Source organism: Amyelois transitella, chromosome 4 (assembly GCF_032362555.1).
Source record: "Amyelois transitella isolate CPQ chromosome 4, ilAmyTran1.1, whole genome shotgun sequence".
NCBI classification, from domain to species: domain Eukaryota; kingdom Metazoa; phylum Arthropoda; class Insecta; order Lepidoptera; family Pyralidae; genus Amyelois; species Amyelois transitella.
This window is the reverse complement of record NC_083507.1, coordinates 6,658,836-6,685,474: the sequence shown is the minus strand read 5'-3', so window position 1 is coordinate 6,685,474 and position 26,639 is coordinate 6,658,836. Positions and strand designations below refer to the sequence as shown.

The following is a 26,639-nucleotide window of genomic DNA, read 5'->3' as shown; positions in this document are numbered from 1 at the left end:
GAAGATAGCGGAATATAACTTTTAATAAACCCTTCAAAAATCTTCTTCTTTCTGGCTTTAGTCCCGGTTGCATCCTCACCACTCTGGAGAGAAGCGCGGGGTACCTATGCCTGTGACCATGGATCCTAGATTATGTGAGTCAGGTTTTCACAAGAAGCGACTCCCATCTGACCTCCGCAACTTTCGCAGGTAAACCTACCCTAACCCGTGTTGGATCACTCGTGATTACACATCCAATTGTCTGAATGTGCAGGTTTCCTCACGACTTTTTCCCTCACCGTAGTAGCTACTCTCAGCTAAGAGTCAAAATCTTAAAACGTTCTTTATTAAAATATCTGTTACCTAGTCTGTTACAAGTGAGAACCAATATTTTATTTTTACTAGTAACTCTAGAGTATCTTAAAGTAGAAAATATTCAACTTATACCATAGAATAATTGATAGCAATAAACATTTTACGCGACAATTAATTTATATCTTGTGTTTGTTGTGAGATTGATTCTAGTAGATCAAGTATTTAAAATAATTTTCAAAGCTTTCAAGTAACTTAAATAAGGAAAGTTTTCAACTTTTACCAAAGAATAATTAATAGTACTAAACGTACTTTTACTGGATAATTAATTTATAGTTTTTACCGGGGCGGAGATCGATTCCCGAGAAATAGCTGGACAGGTTAAATGTGCTGTTCTGAGGCCTCGGGAGACGGTCGTAGTCTTTGTCTTTGGATGTGCTGTTGTTCTCTCTCTCTTTTAATCTGGTCACTTCATTTGTCCTAAAAAGGAATTTTGTTTATTTAACAGTTTATGTACGTACTTATTAATTATAAATGTCTATCACCAAAACAAAAAATTGTACGAGAAGATTAAAAAGTAAGTAGTTTTTATTTCCTTTTCTGAGATTTTAGTACCAAATAATATAAATTTAAGGTATACTCATGACCTAGAAGAGCAACAAGTAAACCTAATCAAACCATAATAACCATGTATAATGCTGTGACGTCCGGTGACCGAGAAAATCCGGAAACACAGTGGGTAATTGGTCTATAACTCTCTACATGCATCACTTATCCTATCAAATGAATAGCTCTCTAACAAACACTGTTGTTATTGTGGTGTAAAAATTGGCCAATCTTCATTTTGACGGTTATGATGTCTGTACAGAAACCTAGATGTATATGATATGATTTTGCTGTTACGCACTTGTAGAAGCGGACTTATTAAAACTAGTGTCAAATTGCTTCGCTTGCGTACATTTTCTTAACTTAAATCCTCTAAGAACAGTTTTTCGGAAGGAAAAACACTTTGTCATTTACAGTACTACTAACGCTGTGTGTGTCAAATTTCAAAAAGGTTGGTTTTAAGTAGTAAAAAAAGCGTGAAGTGAAGATGCGACAAATAAACAAACTTTCCTATTTACTCGTATTACTCGTATATAATAGTACGGTTTAATGAATTCATTTCCTTATTATTACTGAATCGCGATAAAATAATAAATAGGTAAGATGTAATCAGAATATACTTAGATATTATGCTATTTTAATACCAAATTAGTTCTTACCAGAAAGTGACCCAGTAGTCGCAGAAGGTAGCAGACAGCTGCCCGACGACGAGCAAGATGACCATGAAGGCGAGTCTGCCCGAGCGTCCCCCAGCCCGCAGGTAGGCGCCGTACACGTGCCAGCCCATAGACCCGGACTCCCGCTCCTCTTCCTCCATCTCCTGAGCTGGAATCTCGCAGCCAGAAGCCGATTCCGTCAAAGATGGCCGTCTTGTTGTGGACAACTGAAGCGTAAGGAAAATTTTGAGAAAAATAACAAATGTTTATGGTGCATACCTTTTATACATAAACTAGCTTTCCGCCCGCGGCTTCGCCCACGTGAAATTCGGTTATATATAGCGTTTTTTAATGATCTCGACAGGGCTTTTTCTTCCACAGGCTGAAACCTTGTTACAACTGGAATTAAATATAGCCTGTGTTACTCAGGGATGATGTAGCTTTCTAATGGTGAATGTTTGAAATCGATTCAGTAGTTTCGGAGTTTATCGATTACATGTGTACGTTCAAGTATTACGTAACGCAATTTGGGGGGAGGGGGGGTCTCGTGAAACGTTACGATGCGTTACAAGGGCGGGAGGGGTCTTTCTTACAACACGTTACGTAACATTGTTTTTCTTAAAAAAAAATTAGGGAATTAAAACTCCCAAGTTGGCAACCCATTTACGTTTTACGGGGAATCCTTCGATTGTATATTCTGGTCGTCAATTTTACTTTGTTCTCGCAAGTTGGCAAACCTTTTCGTTTATATTTCACGGGGAATCCCTAGATATAAGCAGGTGGTGCGGATTAAAAATCTCTTGTTTTATTTAGTATTATTACCGCAAAGGCAATTAAAAGTATACCAAGGATAAAAACTATAACATAACTTTTTGCAACTTTAGGGTAAAAATGGTCACTTGAGTGTTACGTAACGTTTAGAGAGGGGGGGGGGGGGGGGGGGGAGTGCGTTACAAGGGGGGGAGGAGGGGTCAAAAATCTTCAAAAATTGCGTTACGTAATACTTGAACGCTCCCAAACAAACAAACATATAAAAAAATAGATTGTTCCTCTTTATAATATTAGTAGAAAGTTGTCATACAAAGACTTTTTTTTAAGGATGGGAAATCATCAAATGACCTCTCCCGCTCTGGGTGGAACGGAAGGGAGTGTCAGACTTTTACTGACTAAAACCCACCTCGTTCCTTCAGTTGCTCTTTGCGTTCCGGGGCCACGGTATCTCGTTAGAACTTTCCCGCAGCCCCGGCTCAGTTTATCCCGTTTCCCCCCCTTGGGGGTTGACATTTCAAAAATCCCTTCTTAGTGCTCACTTATGTTACTAAAGGAACCTCTGTTCAAAATCTCAGACTCCTATACCGAGCGGTTTCGGCTGTGCGTTAATAAATCAGTCACCCAATCGGACCCCCTAAATCACGATTGGAGGGTAGTTTGAAAAAACTTATAATGTCAAACATATTTACTTGCCTATGTACGTGTTCATGCCAAGTTTCAAGTTTATAAGCCCAAGGAATAAGATTTTTCATAGAAACGTTTTTACCCCTTTTCCCCCCCTTGGGGGTTGAATTTCCAAAAATCCTTTCTTAGTGCTCCCCTACATATCCCAAGGAACCTACATTCCAAATTTCAGCTGTCTACGACCAGTAGTTTCGACTGTGCGTTGTCTGTCAGTCAGTCACTCAGTAACGGAAGAGTTTTATATATATAGATATACAACACTCGTCTGCATCTTTCCAATTGCTAATGCATTCTACTTTCGCTTCATTCATCACTCTCTTCTTCGCTAGGATACATCGGATTGATCGAAGTATGTACCGTTAGTCTAGGCCTCCCCGCTAACCTTCCCATGAATACTTTGAAATTATTTTCTCGACGAAACAACATTGAAAATAAAATTGAAATTAAACTTACCCTGGCAGATGTACGCCTTGATAAAGGTGCGGGAATTTCCTTCTTTTTGTCTTCATTTTCATCGTGTGTTGCTGATAGCAGTTTCGCGAAATCTTTGCCTGTTGTCGCTAATTCATCGTAAGTGCCCTTGGCTTCAATGCTGCCCTGTAAAATTCGTTATTTTTACATTTATTTTATAAAATAAACGGGTTTTAAGTATATGTGATTGTACACAAAAAAGAAATATAAAAATCTCCGCAGCTTTCTTTTAAGTTAACAAACTCCAATAGTTAAAACATCGTGAAAGGATAAAAGAAAAAAGTTAACATATATATTAACTTGTGATTGACGTGGACATTTCTGGTTACATAAAAGCGTTGAAATAAAAAAATAAGTCATACATTATTCATGATGATAATGTAGTCAGCCGCCTTCAGGTAGTGAAGTTGGTGAGTGACGAGGATGCGGGTGGTGTGTCGCAGGTAGCCGCTGATGCATTCGTCAAAGAGCTGCCGGCCGACGTGAGCATCTACCGCTGACAGCGGGTCGTCTAGCAGGTATATGTCAGCCTGTAAAAAAAAGTGAAAAAAAAAGAAAATTACAAACAAAAGTAAAATTTTTATAATGGTTAAGGTGACATTTTCCCCTTAGGAGTTATATGAAACTGTTTTTTCCTCGAGATTATGTTTTGCTTGATGGTGAATATGATATGTCGAGAAGGTGGTATCATAAAATAACTACTTGTCTGTAAACAGCTCGCGCCAGATTGATACGAGCTCTTTGACCGCCAGAAAGTGAGGCTCCTCTTTCTCCGACCAAGGTCTGGTCTCCATGGGGGAATTGTTGAAAGTCTTTTTGCAGTGCACACACCCTCACAACCTGGAAATACAACAACAAATAAATATACTTAATATTCCAACTCTTGATTTGAACATTTGCGTTCTGAAAATATCACTTTTTATTACTCAGTTTCATGTGTACTACGGTTTAGAGTTTAGAGTATCTTTATTATGCGTATTTACTTCCTTATAGCTCTTTTGCTTAACTTTGCTTGTTCCCAGATGCTGCATCCGCTGTTGTCTGGATGATTTTTAATTTATGCAGTAATCTCTGTAATGTAGTGTGTACAATAAATCATTTACAATACACACTTATATTTATTAAATAGTTTTTTAAACTTACCTCTTTATACTTTTTGGAGTTGTAAGGTAAACCGAAGAGAATGTTTTGCCGAACGGTAGCCACAAACAACCAAGGTTCTTGGCAAGCATACGACAAGGGACCGCAGAGGTGAATGCGACCACTAGTTGAACGTAGTTCATTGAGGAGGAGCTGCAGTACGGAGCTCTGAAAATTCACAGACAATATTGTTATTAATAACATTTAAGAGGTCATCTGTTCAAATAAGAAGAGACTGCTAGCTGAGGATCGAAATAATTAAGTATGTATGTATCTTCGAGGTTGAGATTCAGGTTTTACAATGACATGTGCGATAATCTTTAGTGTATCCCGAGTTACTTACTTAGGTACTCATATTTATCTAGGAGTTAAAGTATCAGTTTATTTCCAACTATTCAATACATAATTTACATACATCAACCGAAGTAATAAAAAAAAAACAATGAATAAATCATCAACACAAAAAAGGTATTTCCTAACCTTTCCAGAGCCGACAGAACCAATGATAGCGCATAATTTCCCCTTAGGCACGGTAATATTCAAGTTCTTCAGCGTCACCGGGCCGTTGTCCGTCCAGCTCGCCGACACGTCCTGGATGAGGATACCCACATCGGAACTTACTGGTAAAGAGCCGTACTGATTGAGAAGATTCTTCTCGCATTCGAAACCTAGAAATTATAAATGAAGGTAAAATGCATATGATAATGAATTACGTTTATGAGTGAGGCAAAAACACCGACATGTAAGGAAAAAAGGTCGTGTCGAAAGCTGCACTTGTATTCTTTAAATTACTAAGTCGTATGTATTTATTCTTTTCTATATATTTATTATATATATTATTTATAAGCAAGACTTAAAATAACTATCATTTTTGAATTAAAGACCCTGATTGTTCTTACATAAATAAATATTGTGCGTAAAAATTGTTTTTTTTTTTTCACTTATACAACAAATAGTGACAAGTCCACCCATCCCCTAAAAGAAGAATCCCAAGTTTATAAGCCTATCCCTAAGTTTCCTTTTACGACATCCATTGGAAAGAGGTGGAGTGGTCCTATTCTTTTTTATATTGGTGCCGGGATCCACACGGCACCGGATCCGTTATTAGTTCTGGAAAATAAAAAACCTGAGTAAATATCAAATACGTAAGTAATACAATTACTTCTTTTGCCTTAAACTTCAATGTTTAGTGTGGAGATGGAGTAAGTAAAATTAATCTTTATTCTAACAAGTTGAACAAAGTAATGATTAAACACAAAATGCTCAATAGGTTCACCACTACAATCTTGATTGGAATTGTACTACATTTGAAAAGTGGTAAAACTGTTTACTTACCTGGGTTGTATATTCCTTCTTCGTCGATTTTCTTGAAAGTATTTGGCCGCAGGTCAACTTCACTCAAATTCTTCATTTTCTGGTTTTCTACTGATTGGACAAGTTTTGCGATATCCACATCGGGAACGCTGCGCAGATCCTCTCTTTCATCTGTTTATCAATAATGTTTTTTAAGACATCTTTAATTATTATCATATACTTAAAAGCCAAAAGTACGCTTATTCTTACACAGCGACTAATTAATTAAAGTAATCATTCCTTTTATACATTTAAGAGATTTCTTTTATGTTTCATGGGAAAATTTACACAGTGTTCAATATTCATATTTATAAAACACACGATTGATGATTTACATTTACATATAACAAACCATTAAGTCTTTTTCGTTTTAAAGTAATCTTAATAACTATCTTATTAATCATTTTTAAATAATCGTAACTAATTAAAAATTAATACAGAGAATGCATTTTATAAATAAGATGTGAAATTATAAAAATAATTCGTAGGAATAAGGAAACCAAAACCACAACCTCCATTATTATTACGTTCTGTCATGCGATGTTAGTGATAAATATGTACAATACAGGATGTACAAATGCACCATACAGATAGCACTGAAAATATTTCAAGGTGTGTATAATAACAGGCTACACAGAAAAATTATCAACTCAATACTTATCTTAACAAATTCTATGCCTGGCCAAAAAGATACTATGCGAAAGTAAATTTGTTTGTTACCTATATACGGGTTTTCTACTAAACTGCGTACCTATGGTCCCTACAGGCCATATTTCGCGTAGTCATCTTTCATCCCGGAAAATCTATAGTACCTGTAAGATCTCAAAAACCCTGTATTCGTTTGTAAGCAGCACTAAAGTCGCGTAGGTGAAGCTGCGGCTAAACGCTAGTGTATAATAAAAGAAGCTCTTTTTCTTTTTAATTTTTATTATCTAGTTCCTGTGTTGTTTGCCGGTTGACTGAAAGAGATCCCCTCTTGGGATAAGTCCGCTATTGAAAGTGATTTATTTCTATTATAACTACATATGTACTATTTCTTGTAACTTTTTGTGAAATAAAGATATTACAAACAAACAAAGCTTTTCTGTGTGCCCAATTGTACATTGCATATATAAACGCTGAATGTCAAACTCCAATCAAAATTAGGTAGTATTGTAGGAATATGCTCGTACCCATCAGCGCAAAGGTCTCAATGCGACGTATAGACGTCAGAGCCTCCATTAACATTGAAAATGAATTCGGCAAGAAGATGGCTAAAGAACATTGAAGAAGGTTTGTCATTTGGGCCAACGGGAACGCCTGTGGAAATTATACCGATATATATAATAAAATGTTAAGCTATATTCGAATTATACTGTTATTATCCAATTTAATAAGAATCTTGTGGGTGATGTGGGTTCTTTCCTTGGGAAGTGTCAGTAGATCAGAAAAACTTAATTGAGGTCATCATGCACTAAGGGACTTACCTAAGTGTTTAATAACCCCTCATTTAAGATTAAAAATAATTATAAAATATTACAGATACTCGTGTTAATTTCATGCAAAAGACACATATCTACAGTTTTATGCAAATTCAACTAACTACAAATGTTTACACATAAACATGCAAAAGCACATGCGGGTTCTACCCTGGCATCGATAGATCTCGTAACGCCTGTAAGCATTTGTCTTTGATCTTAAAACATTGCAAGGTATGAAGTTTATGCTGAAATATTCAAGGTTAATAACAGACGAGTCGTTGTTATATTATGGACTCGTGGTATCCGTGTCGCGTCTGCGATTTGGGAATGACCATTAACGACTACTATATCACATGCATCGGACGGCATGCAGAGACCGGCAGGCCTCACGTACCCAATAGCATGAATGCCTCGAGGCGTTGGACAGAAATTAGAGCCTCTGCCAAAAACGAAACAGCATTTGACATGATAATTGATAGAGTTCCTTGTAGCGTATTGTAGAATTGAGCCAGGGGAAATACCTGAAAAGTACATTTGTGTAGTGCTTTTTTAACCATATCTATATGTAGATTAGTTATTATAACACCAGGAAAAAGAGCTGATAAAATGTTTTCTGAAAATTTAATTAAAATTTAATTTACAATTCTATGATATTTTGATTTTGTACCAAAATTGCATAATATTTTCTATCTATTCTATCTGGAGGTAATTAGGGTAGAATGTATCAGATACAGGAATATCTGATACATTCTACCCTAATTACCTCCATGGACAGCGTATTGGCCCTAAAAAAATATTTTCAATTCAGTAGTCAGAACAGTAACGAGAAAAGAATACTCACAATATCAGCAGTGACTTGGAAACCGAATAAGGAGTACGAGAGCAGCGTGATGTACAGCGTCAGTCGTTCCGTGAACACCATAAAGCTGAGGTACACCCCTCGCAGGTACGACGCCGAGGTGATGCAGTTTATCTCATTTTTACGAGCAGTGGCTACCACTTGCTCGAATGGCTTCTCCCAAGCGTACATTTTTATAACCTATAAAGTAAGAGCGTAAGTACACTAAGATTCACCTTTAGTACCTCGATATTTATTGCGCAGATAAGTTAAATAAATAACACCTAACTGTTGGAAGTTTTATTTTCATATCTTATAAGGTTTATGATTTTATTTCTATGGTTTATATTGATGTGATAATTGAGCGTTTGCGTAGAGAATATCTGATCTATTATAAACAAGATTATGTGTATAGTAAACAAAATTAAAAATCAACTTCATGTATGTAAAAAGTAATTAAAAAACGAATATGTTAATGTTTCATGAGTAGTGTCTAACCTGCATGCCACTTATAATTTCATCCATAATGCGAACTCGCTCGTCGGTCTTGCACGCAGTTTTCATTCGCAACCTTGCTGCCAATTTACTCATATAGGCTGCAAGACAAATAAACTATTAGAATTTGTTTTAACTACAAATTATCATACCGACTTTCTATTAAAAATACATAAATATTGCTTATTTTTATTAAAATGTGAATAAAGTATGTTTTAATGCCCTTCTATCAATAACAAATAACCTTCCCGCTTACATCCCCGTATAAAACAGCTAAAGTCATTATATCGCCTATACTGAAATGAGCAGTTACCAAAATGGTTTAATCGTGCAGCTATTATTGCCCCAATAATTGCATATTTTTGATGTAGAATGGAAAAAATCCGCCCAGTTCTCCAAGAAGTATTCTTAAATTCTAGTGTAAGTACATATATATTTCCCTTTATCTTTGTAATGTCACACTAGGTAAATTTATTAATTATATCATTTACAAGACTAGGAAATAAACACACATAAGGAAACAAAGAATTCTATGTGGACTGCGGTTGTTAAATTTATTGAAAAACCTAAAACATATGGTTTACTGAATATTTAATATTTAAAAAACTTAAAAATTACCAGTTTGGAATGGATAAGATTTTAACCAGACAGTGAATGAAGATTGTTTTTAGATCTACTTTTTCATACAAATGAAAAAACATTGGCATACTCCTAAATAAACAATATCATTTATGGGAAATCAAGCTTGATTTCCAAGTAGCAAATTAAGGTAATTCTGGTATGTAATACGGTTTTTAAACAAACATTAATCTGTCAATATAAAAGGAATAAGGACCAAATGAGATGTTATATCAAATCAACGCACGCAAAGCCAATTTACTGAAGGGTATTTTGACACACAGGTACAGATTGTTGCAATAACGTAGATTGCTAAGGAAACATTTTTGAAAAATAGCAAAACCCCAGGCATAAGCCGCTAAGATTGTTAAAAATTTTAAGAGTATCAAAACTGCAGTTATGATCTAGTAGTTATAATAAAAAATACATCCGTACATTGAACAGGTATTGTCTGAAGTACAATGCCGATGACCCCGACGACAGCTGCTACACCGATTTTGATGTAGATCAAATAGCAGACCAGAATAACTTGCAGCGGGAGCAGCCAGATGAAGTGGGTGTAGATGAAGGCGTAGTCGAATCGGTTCACGTCATTGGACAGCAGATTCACCACTTGACCGGCGGTGGTCTGCGCTAGAGCACCTGAACTCATGCGCATGACCTGCAAATACAATTTTTGTTTTAATGAGATGTTAAGATGAAAACGAAAAATACTGTACTAGTTTGAAATAGATCGTGGGTTGTAATAGTAATTTCAAAATCTTGCTTGCGTGATAAATTGATGAGGAAAAAGAAGAAAGCAGGGATATTTTTTAATGGTAAGATAAATTTTCCGTCAAAACCTCCGGGAATACTCGTAAAGCGTGATATAATTATCTATCTGATGAAGAGCTAAGGATTAACTACTTCACAATAAAAAAAATCAATATAATAATTAATTCCTAAATGTATATAATACAAATAAATAATAAATATTCGCTCATAAAAAATAATATAATAATCGTTTCTATAAGTATAGAAATTATTATTAAATGATAGTCATTGCCTGGTTTATATTTCACGAGGAAGAAAGAACAAATATTCTATTTAAAGTTACTTGGAGAAAGGAATTTATTTTCGAGCAACTACATTTGTTTGAAAACAACGTCAATCAATCAAAGGTGCTGCGTTATTATTATCACATTTTCACGTCGTCTCAATAAACAAATTAACAATTAATGAACTCGATAGGCTTACTTGAAGAAAAGTTATTTATAAACCAGATTGAAGTTTATTCTTTAATAATAGATTTGAAAAAAGGACGTCGGGTTTTAAGTGACTACTACTGGCTCGAATTCAAAAAAGTTAGAAAGCCAAGCAATTGTCAAACTGCTTTTTTAGGCAATTGGATTGAATATGTAAATGTGTAACCATGATCTAAATGAGCAAACCTGCTACTATCTGAATTTCAATTCCACCATCATCTGATATAGTTGACCGTGGCCTTTCAGTGTCTTCGAGACTGTTGGCTCTGCCTACTCCGTAAGGAATAATGTAGTAATTATTATATGTATGTATGGATGCAATGTGGTGGCGGTCAGACGGGAGTGCCTTTGTGTAAAAACCTGATTCAAGAACGCAACCGATCCAAGTGTCAGTTGAATGAATGGAGAGTTAGTGATACCGTCATGTTTGAATTCCTTATTTCAGTATAACATACCTTTCTATAGATAAGAGAACACGCAGCTATGCGTACTTTCATCCCGAACTGCTGGGTGGAGTAAGAGCCGTGGTGGTTAAGGAAGGCTATGCAGAGTGACATCAGAATAACGGCCGAAGCGCAGTACACCGCTTGCTCGTACGTCATATCGGATCCGGGCTCCCAGTACGCCAACATCATGCTTAATGCTACTGGTTGGAAGGGCCTATAAACAAGTATTTACTTAGGTTCAAGTATTTACTAGTACTTTGTTACAATCTGTTTAGCTGTTTGGATTTAAAACTGTGTAATTATGCATGTTACTTTCAAGCTTAATTACAGTTTTGAAAGCCAAAAGCTGAAATTTAATTAGGAAAACGTTATGTACAGGGAGACATTATTGTGCTGACCGCCTCACCCAGAGTTCTATTCAAAAACGTTGCCTTTGAAATTGGTATTACATTCTCAGACTAAACTGGAATAATCTGACATAACTTATTGTGCGTAACCGCTATTGTCCAACAGTAAACTATTTATTATTAGAATAATATAGGATTTTAGTTCATCTTTCAAAATGACAATAACAGTTAATGTATGCGCCTTCCGATGTCATTAAGTACCTACTAAGAGATGCAGTTATTTTAAGTACCGGAACACTATGAGAGTTCCGCTATTAATACTGCGACCAGTATTTTAATAAAGAAAAAACTGACAATTAGTAATATATTGCGCAATACAGGTGTTCAGTGAGTGGCCTACTCACTTATCGAATCACAAAGACGTAAAGCCGCTAATTCATGCCTGTAAAAAAGTCATACGTGACTAAATAAAGAGCGCACAGAAGGTTGTTGTACAAAACATGTGCATTATTATTTTTTGTGAAAATATTCATACGCTGTCCCAGTTTCGTCTGGACTAGAGGAGTGGTTTGTTTGCTTCTAATATTCTCGTTTGCAAGCTCCTATATCGGATAGTAAATATTTATGTTCACTGTAGGTGCTCTATATTCCATTTCATTTGTTAAGTGGTTTTGTAAATTCATTCATAACGATATTACTTACTTAAGCAGAAGAGCTTGGAGCAGGAACATGAAGCCAGAAGGTGCGTAGCTCAACCAGAATGCCTTTGTCATGGCGCGAAGCAGGGACGGCTTGCGACCCTGCTTGTGAGCTAGTGATATCTCTTCGAGCCATTTCCTGTTGACAATTAACATTTCTATTAAAATTTTGATTACAAGTAAGCATATCGATTATGCAAGTAATATTATGAATCTTTTGTGACTTACATATAGGTATTACTATCAAAAAAAACTGAAACCATAAAATAAATGTTCCTGAAGTTTGCCAAGAAATTCATGGCCTATAATAATTTTTATTTTAAAAGGTTCTCAAAAACAAAGTTTTGTTAAAATGAGATTAGGTATGTATCTTCGTTTCGTGTTTTATAATTTACCGTGGCATGTTTAGATGTCCCTGACTTGACATCGTTTCGTGTCGATCGTTATAGTGACTCTTAACTAGACGAAAAATTGTTACACAGTCCTTCGCAAAAGTAGATGACCCGTTATGACATTTTGGGAATATACCTTAATGAATTGATAAATATATGAGTCGAGTGTATGTAAATGAGAATGTTGGAAGTGGAAGGCAAAACGAACGAATTTTAGTCAAATTGGAGAAGTTTTGTAAAAGTTTAGGTCAAGACAGGAGTGCCCTAATCCGACGAGCTCGCATGTGTGTGGTTGAAAGAATGCAGGGATTGTGTCAAGTGGAAAAATTCAGTGTCTGCCGGTAGGCTCTCCGGGAAAGAGAATAATGTGCCAACTTCATCATACAACAACATTAAGTATATAAATAAGAACTTCCAGTTTCTGACCTTAAACAGATCCATAAGTACATAATACTTAGTATGTAAATATACGCGTTGACTCAATGATATCATCATTTTTTACTTTTAAATGGAATGTATGTATGTAGTGGGGCATCTTGTCTCGTCGCGTAATACCTCGAAATACGACCTGCTTGACTTCCTACTTTATCGGAATACTAAATAGGTGATTTCACATTGAATTAATTGTAGTTGAAATATCTTAGAGAAGCTTACAGTATGAGTTATGAACTTAAGAAAATAATACATTTTAGCTTGCCTCCTGTGCGCGGCAATAACCAGAAATAAAATTGCTTTTATCACCCTAAACCCCTGATAGAAAGTGGCAATCGCAGTTTACAGACGATTGCAACATCAAGAGCCATGAAGATATGCTGTATTTGTTTATCGAGAAAACTACATGTGCACATCACATCGTTATGAATAGCCATTGACACCTATTACTGACATGACGCCCATTCCGCTACTAGGTGTTTATGCGTACTAATTGTCACTACGCTACGTGGTCGTAGTAGAAATTATATTATTTAAACTTATTGTCATTTTCATTTCACGGCTTTGATGCTTACCGTAAAGTCTCAAAAAAGAAAGTAGCAAGTATACAGTTCTTAATCCGTAAGCAGCAAAATATGACATGTTTATTGAATCGATTACAAAAAATGAAACCATGTTAAAGCCTGCCAGGTTTCGATGTCAAGTCATGGTCAGTACCGCGATGTTTTTTGTTGTGGAACATTTCATTATATATCAATGCGCTTGTTTGTGTATCGTAAAAATTCCATTGCACTTTTATATGACATTGGTACTCCTTCATGATAATACTATCAGGTTATATTACTATATACTTTTATATCGTGAGCACTCTGAGCTTTTATCATTTTTCACGCGAAGATACCATCTCATTCGTTATTAAAAAAAATCATGTTTTAAACTGTTTATACGGTATGTGGTACTGTGTATATGGTGATATGAGAACTTAACTATGAGCTGCTATAAAAAATATATATTTATATAATATAAGATATATATATTTACAACGCAAATTTAAAAACGTGCACATCGTTTTTTTACACAAAATATTAACACACTAGTGATTCATACTGATAAATATCAAAGGTATGACGTATTTTGACTTTAACATACATATATTCCATGGTTATAGACAGAATTTACATAAACATGTATATGTACTATATCAAAGCTAGCACGCATTAATTATTGTAGTAGTTCATACAATATAAATATTGCAATTCATATCCTGTAACACTTGCGGTCGACCAAACCAAAGGTATTTTTAATAAGGATACTTTTAGCAAAACATAGTTCGAAAATTCTGTGAAAGATGTATTGTACCTTTTATAAAAGTAAGGATGGACTTTAATTTAATTTTAACAGGGTTTTTCGTGTCAGCAGCATAATGTTTCATAAACCTGATATATTATCTAAATTATGATTACGCTACCAATCTCATTAACGAAAACCAAGAGGTCTGTTAATTTACGAAACCTTTTTTATGAATATCTAATATCAACCCAAACCAAACCGCTGCGCGAATGCGAACTGTGTTTATAAGTAAAGAAATATTTCGTAAATTTGGCAACTTTCGTCAGCCTTGTGCCACTATCTTATAAAGCGCGGGTCCATCTTTCTTATAAGGATCGCGTTGAAGTAAAAACAGTACAAATACTTCTTACAATAACATGTTTTACTACATTTAAGGATTCCAATAAGTGCAAAATAATATGAGATCTGCAAAAAATGAAGATTAGAAATAAAACCAAAGACACTACAAAAGGGGACATAACCTCACGAAATATTAGTTTTAAACTCATTGTATAACAAAATTTATACACAAAGTGAAATTTAAATACATTTTTAATAAGGAAATAAATCGCACGTTTGCCCACACGAAAAATGTCTGCTTATTATCATAAGAATGTGGTTGACTAGTTATTGATAGTATATTTATACATTATTGACGTCAGCTATCTCCAAACATAAATTGAACTTATATATGATGTTAATTTAAAATCGTGGGAACAACGTATCTCATTCCACTAATATAATCGATAGTTTGATAAACTGTAACAGTTGCCTTTTTTAACGAAAGTTTTACAATCTACGAATCACTTACACGAACTACGAATCAACATACGAATTAAATTTATGACTGAGCTTTTGAATATTTAACCTAAGTTAGGTTGAACAAGTTGGAACATGAGCGTAACGGTAAAAAAATTAAGTTATGTCAAACTATTTTAAATCTCGACTCAGCTATTGAATTCTTACTTATTTTCAGTTAATTTAATTATTTTTATTATTAAGTTCCTGTTTACCACCTTAATTTTTTACCACTCGTCTACAAGTAATATTTAGAACCCGTTATGCTAATCAGAGAGGGTCAACCTAACTGATCTTGTCACAATTGTTTTATTTACTTTTGGCTGTACATTAGTGTGCCACGAGAATGTACACACTCTGACCGGTATCACTTTTATTCAAGAGCAACCTCCATAGCTTTCACTCACACTTTATTTACATACGTTTTCGACGATACTACATCGACCATCGCCATATTTTTCTCGTGTTATGAAACAGTTGTCTAACGATAGAGTGATATTATTCATACTTGGTGATACGACTATGTATTTTTCTGAAAATATGTTGTGGGAGAAGTAAGTTGCACACGATACCAGGCGGTATCTGAATCTAATAATTTTCCGAATTATTAAACTGCAGGAATGCAAAGGATGATAAGTTGAAAATTTGTACAAATCTTTTTCTTTTGTCAATCAAACAATGTGGATGCCGGGTGTGTGGTGCCGGTAGTTTCCGGAACTTTATAATAGAACTATCTATATTTTAACGGTTAAAGATTTAACGGTTCTGGCAAGACACTATAAAAGCATTCTAAGATTATTTTAAAATGCATTTAAACCAAGTTTTGCTAGTTGTGTAGTTAGTCTAGACGGTGAAGTTAAAAATGTTGTTTACCTCGTTGGCTATTAAGAAATCGTGATAGATACCTAGGCAGCAGTTATTTGGTCACGTGCGGAGTGTTTATAAAATACTTCTTAATTTGTTTAAAACAGAAAAGTAATGGAATAAAATCTTGATTATTAATTACTCAACAACAATCAACATTTTTTTCAATTCATTAGCCGACCTTACAAATTGATTGAATTTTAATATGTTTTTAACATTGCCTAGGCCGGCCAGCCAGTAGTATGTGTAAAGGAATGTGAAAAAAATACTGCCCAAGTGAGAATTTCTCTCGCATAACCGTCGTAGTTCTTATACTTACTTTTTAAATCCTTCAGTGCCTCATATTCAAAATAATTCATCTATTGACACGTGTGTTTTGCGTGTCTACGCCTCATTCATTTGTAAGGTAATCAAATTTCGATTAAAGCGATTGGGAAGATTTCGAACATGGCGCTAACATTTTTTCTGCGTACTGTGGCGCTAGTTACAGATAACTATGCTGATGAGTGACTCGTAAAGAAACTTTAAACGCTTGACTGAATTAGAAACGTGACAACAGATGAACTTATTTTTATTTATTAATTATGAACTCATTTTACTTGATAATTTTAGACACGGCACTTACATCCTATCCCGAGGTTTGGAATTTTCATTTATTTCGAAAGCCTAAGTACTACAAACTATTGTTGAGCTTCTTTATTTCATCATTTTGAAATATTGAATAAAGGAGTACCTAACTACCTATATCACAATACTTATAGTCACACAGTCAAAGTCAATTATTTTTACTGACGCTCATTTAGTTTAGTTTTGTTCCATTTATTGATATGATTATTAAGTAATTTAATAAATCTTCGGGTATTTACAGAAGGTTTTTAATAGTGCAGATTTTTCAGTAGTTTTAACGTTTTCTAATGGTCACAGCGTTACAACGCAATTATACCAAATATCGAAGGTAGATAATTATTATACATTTTCTTAGTTAATTAGTCTTTCCGCAAAAGAAAATTATGTCTTTTACTATTCTATACTAATCAGAGATATTAGAAAAGTAGATGAGATATCTGGAGGTCCCCATGTAATTTGCCGAAATGTAAACTATGTATTTTACTGCTAGGATAATTAAAGCAAGCCTTTGCCGATGATCTGCAAATTATAGCAAATTTCGAATACCTTTAAACGCCATATTTCATTAATTATTATATGCAATCAATTTTTATGAAACTATTTTCCTTGTTTTATTTACTCCTACACCACACCTTCTTCTTCTTTCTCCGGACGCAATTACCGGTTACAACCTCAACGTTCTTTCTGGTAAGGAGCCTGGGGTGCGCCTTTTGACCATGATCCTGCATTGAGTGAGCCAGGTTTTTACACGAAGTGACTTTCGTAAGTATGGCCTCCGCAGCCTTTCCAGGGGAACCTGACCCTTATTGGATCTGAATAAGATGCACGTATGCAGATATCAATGGTAAAGAGATGGAGTGGTTCTATTTTGAAGCGCCGAGAACCACACTGCATACCCTTCGCCCCTCCACCGCGCCGCGCCGCGGAAACTTTTGTTTTGATTATCAATTTATTACCTTACAACAATTTCAAATCACTTCACTTCTAAGAGAGTAATCACTTTACTTTTAATATTTCTCGTGAAATTTTTTACTTTGCGTCTTGATGAAAACGAATTTGCAAATTTTCGTGTGCTGTGAAAATGGTTTTTGCTGATAATATAGTAATAAGGAGGTTGACGTCATTTAGTGATACGTTGTATCTTATGTTGAGAAATAAAAAAAATGAGTATTCACAACACCTTGACAAAGTTTAAATAAAACCCTTAGGTTAAAAATATATTCTTTATACAATGTTAGTTTACTGTACGCGGTAAAAAAAACGTTATCTTAATGTGCTGCATAAAACAGAAGAGACTACGTCGCGCGTCGCCTTGTCCCAATTATGGTGTTTTAACGTCACTTTGCACAATCAATCTAATTATTGGTAATTACTTATAGATGTCGTGAGATACTCTTCATGTATCTTGCCGACTATTGTCTTCTTAATCTAAATAGTTAAATCACTTTTTTAGACTATTTGGCTATACCCAAATAAATAGAGGAAACTATCTATAAAATCTTAAATTTGTCTTCGTAAATACAAATAAATCCATTTTATTCGTATATATTTACGATGCAGGACCTTCCGTTGCGAAATTTATATAAAAAATTATGCGACATCCTATATTTTGGCGCTACTTGTAATGTCTCATGAACAGGCAATGAAACCCTTATTCGTTAATAAATATAGCATCGCAGATATCCGCCATTTTAGCTCTCTCAAAGGTCGTCCACCGAAGCAGAAGAAACCTGGATCACCTTGGAGTTTTGTTGGCAGATTTTATTTCGCACTCTCTTTGTCCATATTCAAGTTTGCAAATGTCAACGCCATTGTAGTAAAATATACACGAAAACACTTCTAAGGTAATGTGAACGCTTCTAAAGTGATTTCAACCATAAACTTCCTAAAAATATGTCTTAAAAAACCCCCAAAACGCATATTCCAAAACAGCTGAACGAATTTAGCTGAAAATATTCACAAATGTTTTGTATGCATTTTGCCATATGGGAGTAAAACAATATAATGTAGGTAACAATTTGTACAAGGCTATGCTTAGTAGAACAGCACACCATTACAATTCAAAATTATATAGGTATTCCCATATATGGTACTTGTTACACTGATTGGACTTTAAAAAGTTTTTAAAATCAATTATTGATTAGGCATGAAATAATATTTCCACTATGCTTTCAACGAATGAGGGAGTATCTCGACGAGATAATAATGGATATATTATGTTTATGAAGCTGGAAGTTAGGGTTGAAACTTACTCGTAGTTGCCTTGTTTGAACAGTTGTTTTGTTATAAAAATATTGTTAAAGGAAATGTGTTATTAAAGCCGTATTTTAACCTAGGTAGGTATTTGTAAAAATTTATTTTCGTCGCCGTAGTTTGTGTTTGGGTAAGGTGTATCTTATATAGAATCTCGTCGCAACATCTTACTCTCTTGGATATGCACCGGTCATTGAATTGCATTTTATTTATAAATGAACCGCGCGTTTATAAACTTTACTCATTTGTTTAACATTAACGTACTCGTATGGACGCTGCTTGTAGGGTTACCAGATTCCAATAAAACTCTATTCTTTGGTTAAACATACCACGTATGGATATATGCTATGTGGTTTTCGCTGTAAAAAAAGATCATATCCTTATGTGGATCACCTAGAAGGTGATTGGTCGACAAATTCACTAACATTTAGGTGGTTTATTAAGGATTCAAATTGCGGGTTCATGTCAGGCAGGTATGTGACATTCAAAACTGTCAATTATTTCACAAAATGTATAGGTACTTAGGTATATGCGAAAACTTTTGAACTGTGTTCTAAAATTTCAAATAAAAAAAATAAAGTATTACGTGATACCTAGTACATATTTTGAGGTAAGCTCAGGACAACTCAGCTGATTCAAAATCAGCTAACAATGCAATCTAGAAAGAGCATTGATAAAAAATATGGATTGTAGAAATCAGAATAATATTTGTCTTATATTTTCGTTTTTAAAAATAAAAACGAAAATATAATATGTTACCTTAACACATTTAAGATCCACAGTAAGCTATATGTATTATATTGTGTGTGAGGCTCAACTGAGCACAGTGTAAATACTGGCATGAGTGGCGACATCATGATCCACAATTTGCGCGTACTCACTAGGAAGATCGCAACTAACCTTGCATTCACGATTTTCAAACATCATTCACATTCAAAAGCAAATTGCTGTTACGCATGTACAGTCAACAGAACAGAGAACAATTTATTCATTTAATGTCGTTGGTGATGATGATGAGAAAAACATATGTAAATATGATCACTCTCTGTGCTGATGGTAAAGGCAGAGATGACATCTTTTCACCTAACCTGACACGACTCCACGTATATTTTCTTGCTTCATCCACATTCAGAAATCGTTTCATGCAAGCCCGTCCGTTTAGGGTAGGTACTATCTTTCACCAGAACGTCCCCTATGATAAATAGAGGTATTTGATCAAGATTTAATTACCTAAGGCTTCCTTCTTCCAAAGTTTTCTAGTAAGTATAATCTACTACTACTTTTATATCACAAAATACTTGTATCACGACGATGATGATTTTTTATGTGAATTTCGGTAAAGTATGAATATTTTTTTTATCCTCGGCTTAAAAAAATGAGATTAGTGCGGTGAAGTCATGTACTAGCTAGTGGACTGAATAATTTATATTCATGGAAAAATACATCACCGAGAATATAAGATTTAATTAAAGCACATAAATTATTGAATCAATAATTTCCAAGATTTCTGCATTTGTCAATGTAAGCCACCAAGTACCTATTATATCATAAAAATAATATAGGACTATATTACTTCCATTTGGAATAGAACTTATTCTACAATAATATAATCCTCCGTGCTTTTGCCACCATTCATGTTCCAGCCGTTCTAGAACCAAACGCTCGGGATGATGGCAAGGGACCGTATGAGTTTGGTGCCCTGCAGGCCAATTCTGCTATTTGTTAACCGAGACAGTTCGGATGCGTTTCAGCTTGGTTACAGTTGCGTTTATATTGTCAAACGGTATTCCAATAACTTTACGTTGATAGCTGAAACGCAAATGAAACGGGAGCGGTTGGTTATTTGCTGCCGATGCAAAACCGTAACTTTGGACAATTCAACCAATGCGGAACCGTTGCGTTTCGGCTGGAGCAACTGTCAAAATCTTATCAGAATACAAAATAATACCCGGACGACAAACGGAAGGTTACGTGTCCTTTAGCAGAATACGACAACCGAACCGTTTCGGCTGCGTAACCAATGCGTTACGGCTTCGTTTTGACAAATTGTTAGTAGAATACCAAAAGTTGTCATCAATGCGTTTCAGATCCGTTTCGGATTAAAATAAAATAGCAGAATTGACATGCTGGAGATTGGGGCGGCCTTTGGTGTGAAATGCTACTAGTGTCGATACACTTGCGCCATCTCATCCTCAGGTTACCAAATCTAAGACCGATGCTGCTGCAAATGAGGCAGAAAACCTTAAAAGGCGCAAATATGTAGGTATCGGCAATACCTTTAGTATATTTGAACCTTTTGGAGTACTGGGACACTCTGGGACAATGGGGGCCATCTCTCGTATCTCGTGGGTATCTCGTGACTGTAGGGCTGGAAATTATCTGGCTCACAGAATCAGCATTGCCATCCAAAATTGCAATGCTGCCAGCCTTCTGGGCACGCTCCCGCAAGTTGATGCTATTCAGAGACTGTACAGTTGGTAAATTCAATTTTAGTTTGTAATCATCTTTTTTGTAAGTAGTTGTTTACCATCCCATTTACCAAATACTAAGTAAAAGTAGTTTTGGTTTAATTTTGCTTATTCCATAAATAAATAGCTTTAATATAGATAAATACGAACTTTTGTTCGTTACTCTTTCACGCAATAACTACTGAACGGATTTTCTATAAACTTTGGGGTAGTTAAGCTGTAGCGACATCTCTACGCCACTCGTCACAACATCCAATCTCACAACAACTGTCAATCATCGCGAAGAAATTGACGCGCTCAACCAATAGCAGCGAAGAATCTAAATCGCGATTTCAAAGATTTCACGGATTGAAGCCATATATACAACCTCCGACACAACATCGTCGGAGCCGCGGTTCCCAGGCATAACACCTAGCCTAGCGGAAGATCTTCCCTTTGGTGGCGGTCGAGCCGAATCATCGCTCCCGCTACAAAGCTTTAGACATTGGAATAACGTAAATTCAGCCATACAAATGAAGTCGTGGGCTACTGTCTCATATTGGCAATGTTGCGTCTACACAAATAATTGTGTTAGGCTATTAAGGCAGTATGATTAAAAGGTACCTACCTGAGGAAAAATAAAGAAAAAAGAAACAGGATTTATGAGCTACCTGAGGAAAAATAAAGAAAAAAGAAACAGGATTTATGAGTAAATGGGTATTACGCTTTACTTAAACGTGCCTGATAGGTACATAATAACAAATTGAAGACTACATTTTATAGAGAATTATAAGGATATTATATATAAAGGAAGTATTTGACACGTGGTGTTGATGGGACTATGATATGGTTATTATGAATACTAAACCTGGTTAGATTAGTGATGTGGGAGTTATTGATTGAAAGATACTAATAACAACCATACCATATTTGAATATCTTAACTGATGTTTACTTTATTCCGATTTCTGTAGTACACATTCACTGAAGAGGTAACATTTTACAATGTGGTTAGTAAAGGAAATTTACAACTGCAACGAAAATACGCACCGTAAGAAGAATGTTCTGCACTCAACATAATAAATTGACTTTAATAGAAAAATTGGATTAGTAAGTGTCATTCGGTCGAATCAGCGACGAGTGAGTAATCTTTAAACACTGCTTATTGTAGAATGCTGGTATATGCACACAATGTGATGTGTTAACGAGTCATGCGTTCCCTTTGATTAGTACATCCCATTCGCACAGATTCTAGACGCGTCTTTTAACATCTGAGAAAGTTGAGAATAGTGGACACTTTTCAGTGAATTATAAATTTGGCATTTATTTCTCGAAGCTACAATGTATGAACTCTTGGAGATATGTAAGCATATTAAATACATGATGCATGATGTAAATAGAAAATTGATTTGACGAAAATCATCACAGAAGTAAGACCTCCTCTTAGTTAGATGATACTCGTAGCATCAAAACAAGTTTTTTTATGTGCTGATACATATAGTTTAAAGTATACCTATTATAAGTATTAGATTATTTCGAAAAGGACAGTGCATCAACAGGTTGTAACCATATCATGATTACAACATTCCTGACTGGTCTTAAACCGCTTGTTATCTATTTGAAAGATACGCCTATTACCAGGAATTGACTGCCCAATTTTCGGTTCCACAAACGGTAGTTTCGAACTAGGCAGTCACGACAGATCGCGATTTCCATTAGCAAAATATCCGTTTTCAGCAATGATCAGCATTTCCTCATACGGCCTGTATAAGAACACTGTAGAGTGTCTCAGAAGAGTAAAGAATAATATATAATGCTTTGTTTATTTGGGTAAATAGGTATCATATGGTGGCTTTCAAATAAATGGAAAACTATCAATCCTAATTTGAAAGGACAACTGATAAATTTATTGAATAACGAAAATCAGAAACAGTAATTAAAAAAAAAAATATTTATTTGGCAACGGAGTGATGAATCTTGTTAAAAATATTGATATCAATTTAAGCAATTATTACCTATTTTATCACATTAATATTTAATTGATCTCCCGATGACCATATAGTACAAAAAGTAATATACAAAGTTTTCTACATATTTCAATCAGCAGATTGGGGTTATTCTTGTATAACAATTAATTAAACGAAACTTGTTAGAGTACTGTCGAAACCATTAAAGTTATCACTCGAAGGCCACAACTCTAAACCTGTTTTTCACATAATTCTCATGCTTCACATAGAATGGGTCCAAAGTACTTGGTGAATTGGTTAATGGCGAGCCGGTTCCTGTGCTCTGGGACGGTTATCGATGTGCCACTGTCTTCCTCCGCATTAACCAATGAGCTGGCCGACTAATTGCTATAACCAGGAATACCAGCAATTGGACAGGATACCGTCCCGTTCGACGTTTTACTACAGTATAATTCAAAGTTATCCAAGTTTTCATACCAAAGAATGAGGCTACTTCTTTTCCCGTGCAGTTTGCAGAAGTCAATCAACGGAAAGGCAAAAATATACTTGGCATTCATCATGAATCTAAAATCATTATTAAGTAATTCAGCTAAACGTTGCCTTCGAGGGATTATTGGATCTCTCACACTTTCATGGTTAAAGACGTTTCAATGAAAATTTCCTTTCATGATTTTTATATGAACTCAAGTGTTGAAGAGTTAAAATAATCAAAAATTCTACCAAATTTGTATCGCAGTAGGTATAATTTATTTATGTCAAACCTTTCAAATAAACTTCACGAACATTGCATACCACATTAATTAGCCTGATGTCCATATTGGAGATCGATTTACTGCGGAAACGTTATGTGCGAAATCATTCACGTGTATAGGTAACAACGACAAACAAGTTTAGGAAGTGGTTCTGTCAATTGAATTTTCACACCATTCTAATTATTTTCTGGGATTTTTACACGGTCATAATAAAAGACACTATGCCCATATAAAGCAATATTTGTATATCTTGATTCTGAGTATTTTGATACTTTTAGTAAACAGTGGTATAACACAAAAAGTGTTATTTTTAAATTACCTTTACTTCACATTGGTGTTGGAAACGTAGTAAAATAATGCGCAATTGTGGTTTTGGCAATAATTTAGAGGCATTGTCTATTACTGTTTGCATGGGTAAAATAATATTTATTGAGCTGTTCAGATAAAAGATCTTATGCCTACTCGTATTATAAAAATATTCGTGGTTTTCTGTTACTAACGTTGTATGCTTTTTTTCCTCTTATAAGGCTTAAAACAAAAGACCCTTTTTGACGATAACATAGTAGGTAACTTTTTTCCTAGACCATAAAATTAAAAGCCGTCTTTAGCTCAGATTTTTTTGCCAAACATTTTACTTTGTCATCTCCAGTCATCACGCTACGCAAACTACTAATTACTTTGACTTGTAACCTTACAAACCCAATGAACGAAGACTTAGGTAATGACAATTTGAGGTGTACAGTATCACAAAACTATGGATAAATTTGTATATATTAAACATAGGTAAATTAATAAATGTACTTATATTATAAATTATTAGTTGGATAAGGCAAGCAATTTTTCGCTTATATCATTACAGGTTTAAGTAGAAAATATATTATTGGCAGAAGTGTAAATTTTGTGGCGAAGAAACACTAATTAAGCTGTTAAAATGTAACCAGTAAGTGAATAGGTAGTTTGGTTGGCCTGTTTCCCAGGCTGGTGACGCAGATTAACTAGTCATAGTAAGTCACAGATATGCTTAAGTGTTTTATGGTACGTATAAATTTTTTATACTATTTTTATCATATTCGATTAACATTTGAACTTTGTTGATTACTATTTTATGTAAACGCTGTTAGTTTCTTCAATTAAATAGAATAAAAAAGTAATTAAACAATGTTGTGTGTTTTCAAATGTTTTGTTTCTATTACCATCTATATTTTACGTAACGTTTATATTACGTTTATAAGATTTCGGAAATCGGAATGTCCCATGCAATGTGACGCACTTGCCAAAACTATTTATAATCCATTTACCTTATCTTCTTCAATTCTTATTCACAGTTATTTCCAAATTTTCACATCCATTAGACAACACGTTCCAAACCTTTAAATCATATTAGTTTAATTAGAATTTTTGAATGTTATCGTACAAAAGTAATTAGATTCTGTATTCATGACTATATCTAATATTTAAGTCATTAATTAAACATTAAGAGAATATTGATAGTTTCGTAATTTAGTTTTACTTTTATATAATTATTAAAAATGTTCCAGAGCCTCTTAAAAATGTGAGCAAACTCAACTTCATACAATAGGAACGGTATGCAATTTAGAGAAATTGCGAGCTCGGATTGGAATTGAGACTTGGCTGGGTAATGGGAATATTTTGAGGAAACTAAGATGTCTATTCATAAAAGTCTCTTGATCTCCTTGACACCTTCACCTTGATCGCTTTCAAAGTTACATCAGGCATAAGTTAATATTTTAGTATGTCGTATTTAACAAAAACAAAATTACTTCGTTTTATAAATACATGTCGTAAACAGGCACCTACGAGAATTTACGACTTCGTCGTGCCGTGTGGTTCCCAGCACTTTAGAATAGAGCAACTCCATATCTTCAAACGGATCTCGTAAAAGGCCACTAAGGAAAAGCTAATACACTTGCGACTCTTCTTGTAGGCGGAGGGCTAGCTACTTGTCTATTTAAATTTCAATTGCCTTTTAGTATTTTAAAGACTGATGGGTCTGTCTAACCCGCAATATATAGACGTATGACGTATGCCGATATAGACGTGTCTATATATATGTATGCATGTCGTAAATAGGTACTAAGGAAATAATTACTTTCATCTAGTGCAATAATCACGATCGTAGCTGGGTGAGGTTCGATGAGGCGGGTTTCGATCCGAGTAATTTCTTATTATACTCGCAGACGTGGTTCAAGGCAAACGGGGAAAAATACCCGGAGGATAATTAACAGGGCCAAAAATAAATATTTTTATATTTATTATATGTAAGTAATTTAATCAGCAAAAAAAAATATGTGCGTCAAATGTAATGGAGCAATGAAAAAGAGTCGTTAAGAAGTATGATACTGCGTCAATGGTGCTCGGCGGGTAGGTACATATATCATTTCTGTTATTGAACGAACTATAGAGTTCGTCATGTTTATAGTCATAATTATTAATTAAGACCCATGTTGTCTTGTTATCCCTATCATAACAAACTTTGATTGGATACCGTTTTAATTAAGGCTTGAATATATTACAACTAATGGGTTCAACTACAGTAAAACACCAAAACGGAATAAATTACTGGTCGGTATTCTAAGAAGTGGATTCCTTTAATTTTGACGAGATGTGTAACGTCTTCACTTCGGTTTTGGTGCTCATAAT

At 34.8% G+C, this 26,639-nt stretch overlaps 1 protein-coding gene across 2 annotated transcripts in view; it reads right to left on the bottom strand.

Moving 5' to 3' along the window:
• The window catches only part of LOC106138676 (ATP-binding cassette subfamily C member 4), a 40,613-nt gene that overhangs the window by 8,575 nt on the left and 5,399 nt on the right, over positions 1-26,639 (bottom strand). The window contains exons 2-15 of one of the 2 annotated variants that reach the window (XM_013339891.2): positions 12,123-12,257; positions 11,083-11,287; positions 9,819-10,044; positions 8,769-8,866; positions 8,274-8,471; positions 7,827-7,953; positions 5,955-6,104; positions 5,100-5,287; positions 4,623-4,787; positions 4,182-4,319; positions 3,842-4,009; positions 3,462-3,605; positions 1,557-1,780; positions 635-771 (exon numbers count right to left, since the gene is read on the bottom strand). In XM_013339891.2, coding sequence (XP_013195345.2) covers positions 635-771; positions 1,557-1,780; positions 3,462-3,605; positions 3,842-4,009; positions 4,182-4,319; positions 4,623-4,787; positions 5,100-5,287; positions 5,955-6,104; positions 7,827-7,953; positions 8,274-8,471; positions 8,769-8,866; positions 9,819-10,044; positions 11,083-11,287; positions 12,123-12,257 — 2,303 coding nt within the window. Of the gene's footprint in view, positions 1-634; positions 772-1,556; positions 1,781-3,461; positions 3,606-3,841; positions 4,010-4,181; positions 4,320-4,622; positions 4,788-5,099; positions 5,288-5,954; positions 6,105-7,144; positions 7,272-7,826; positions 7,954-8,273; positions 8,472-8,768; positions 8,867-9,818; positions 10,045-11,082; positions 11,288-12,122; positions 12,258-26,639 lie in introns of both variants that reach the window. The other variant, XM_060954595.1, reaches the window with a different exon arrangement.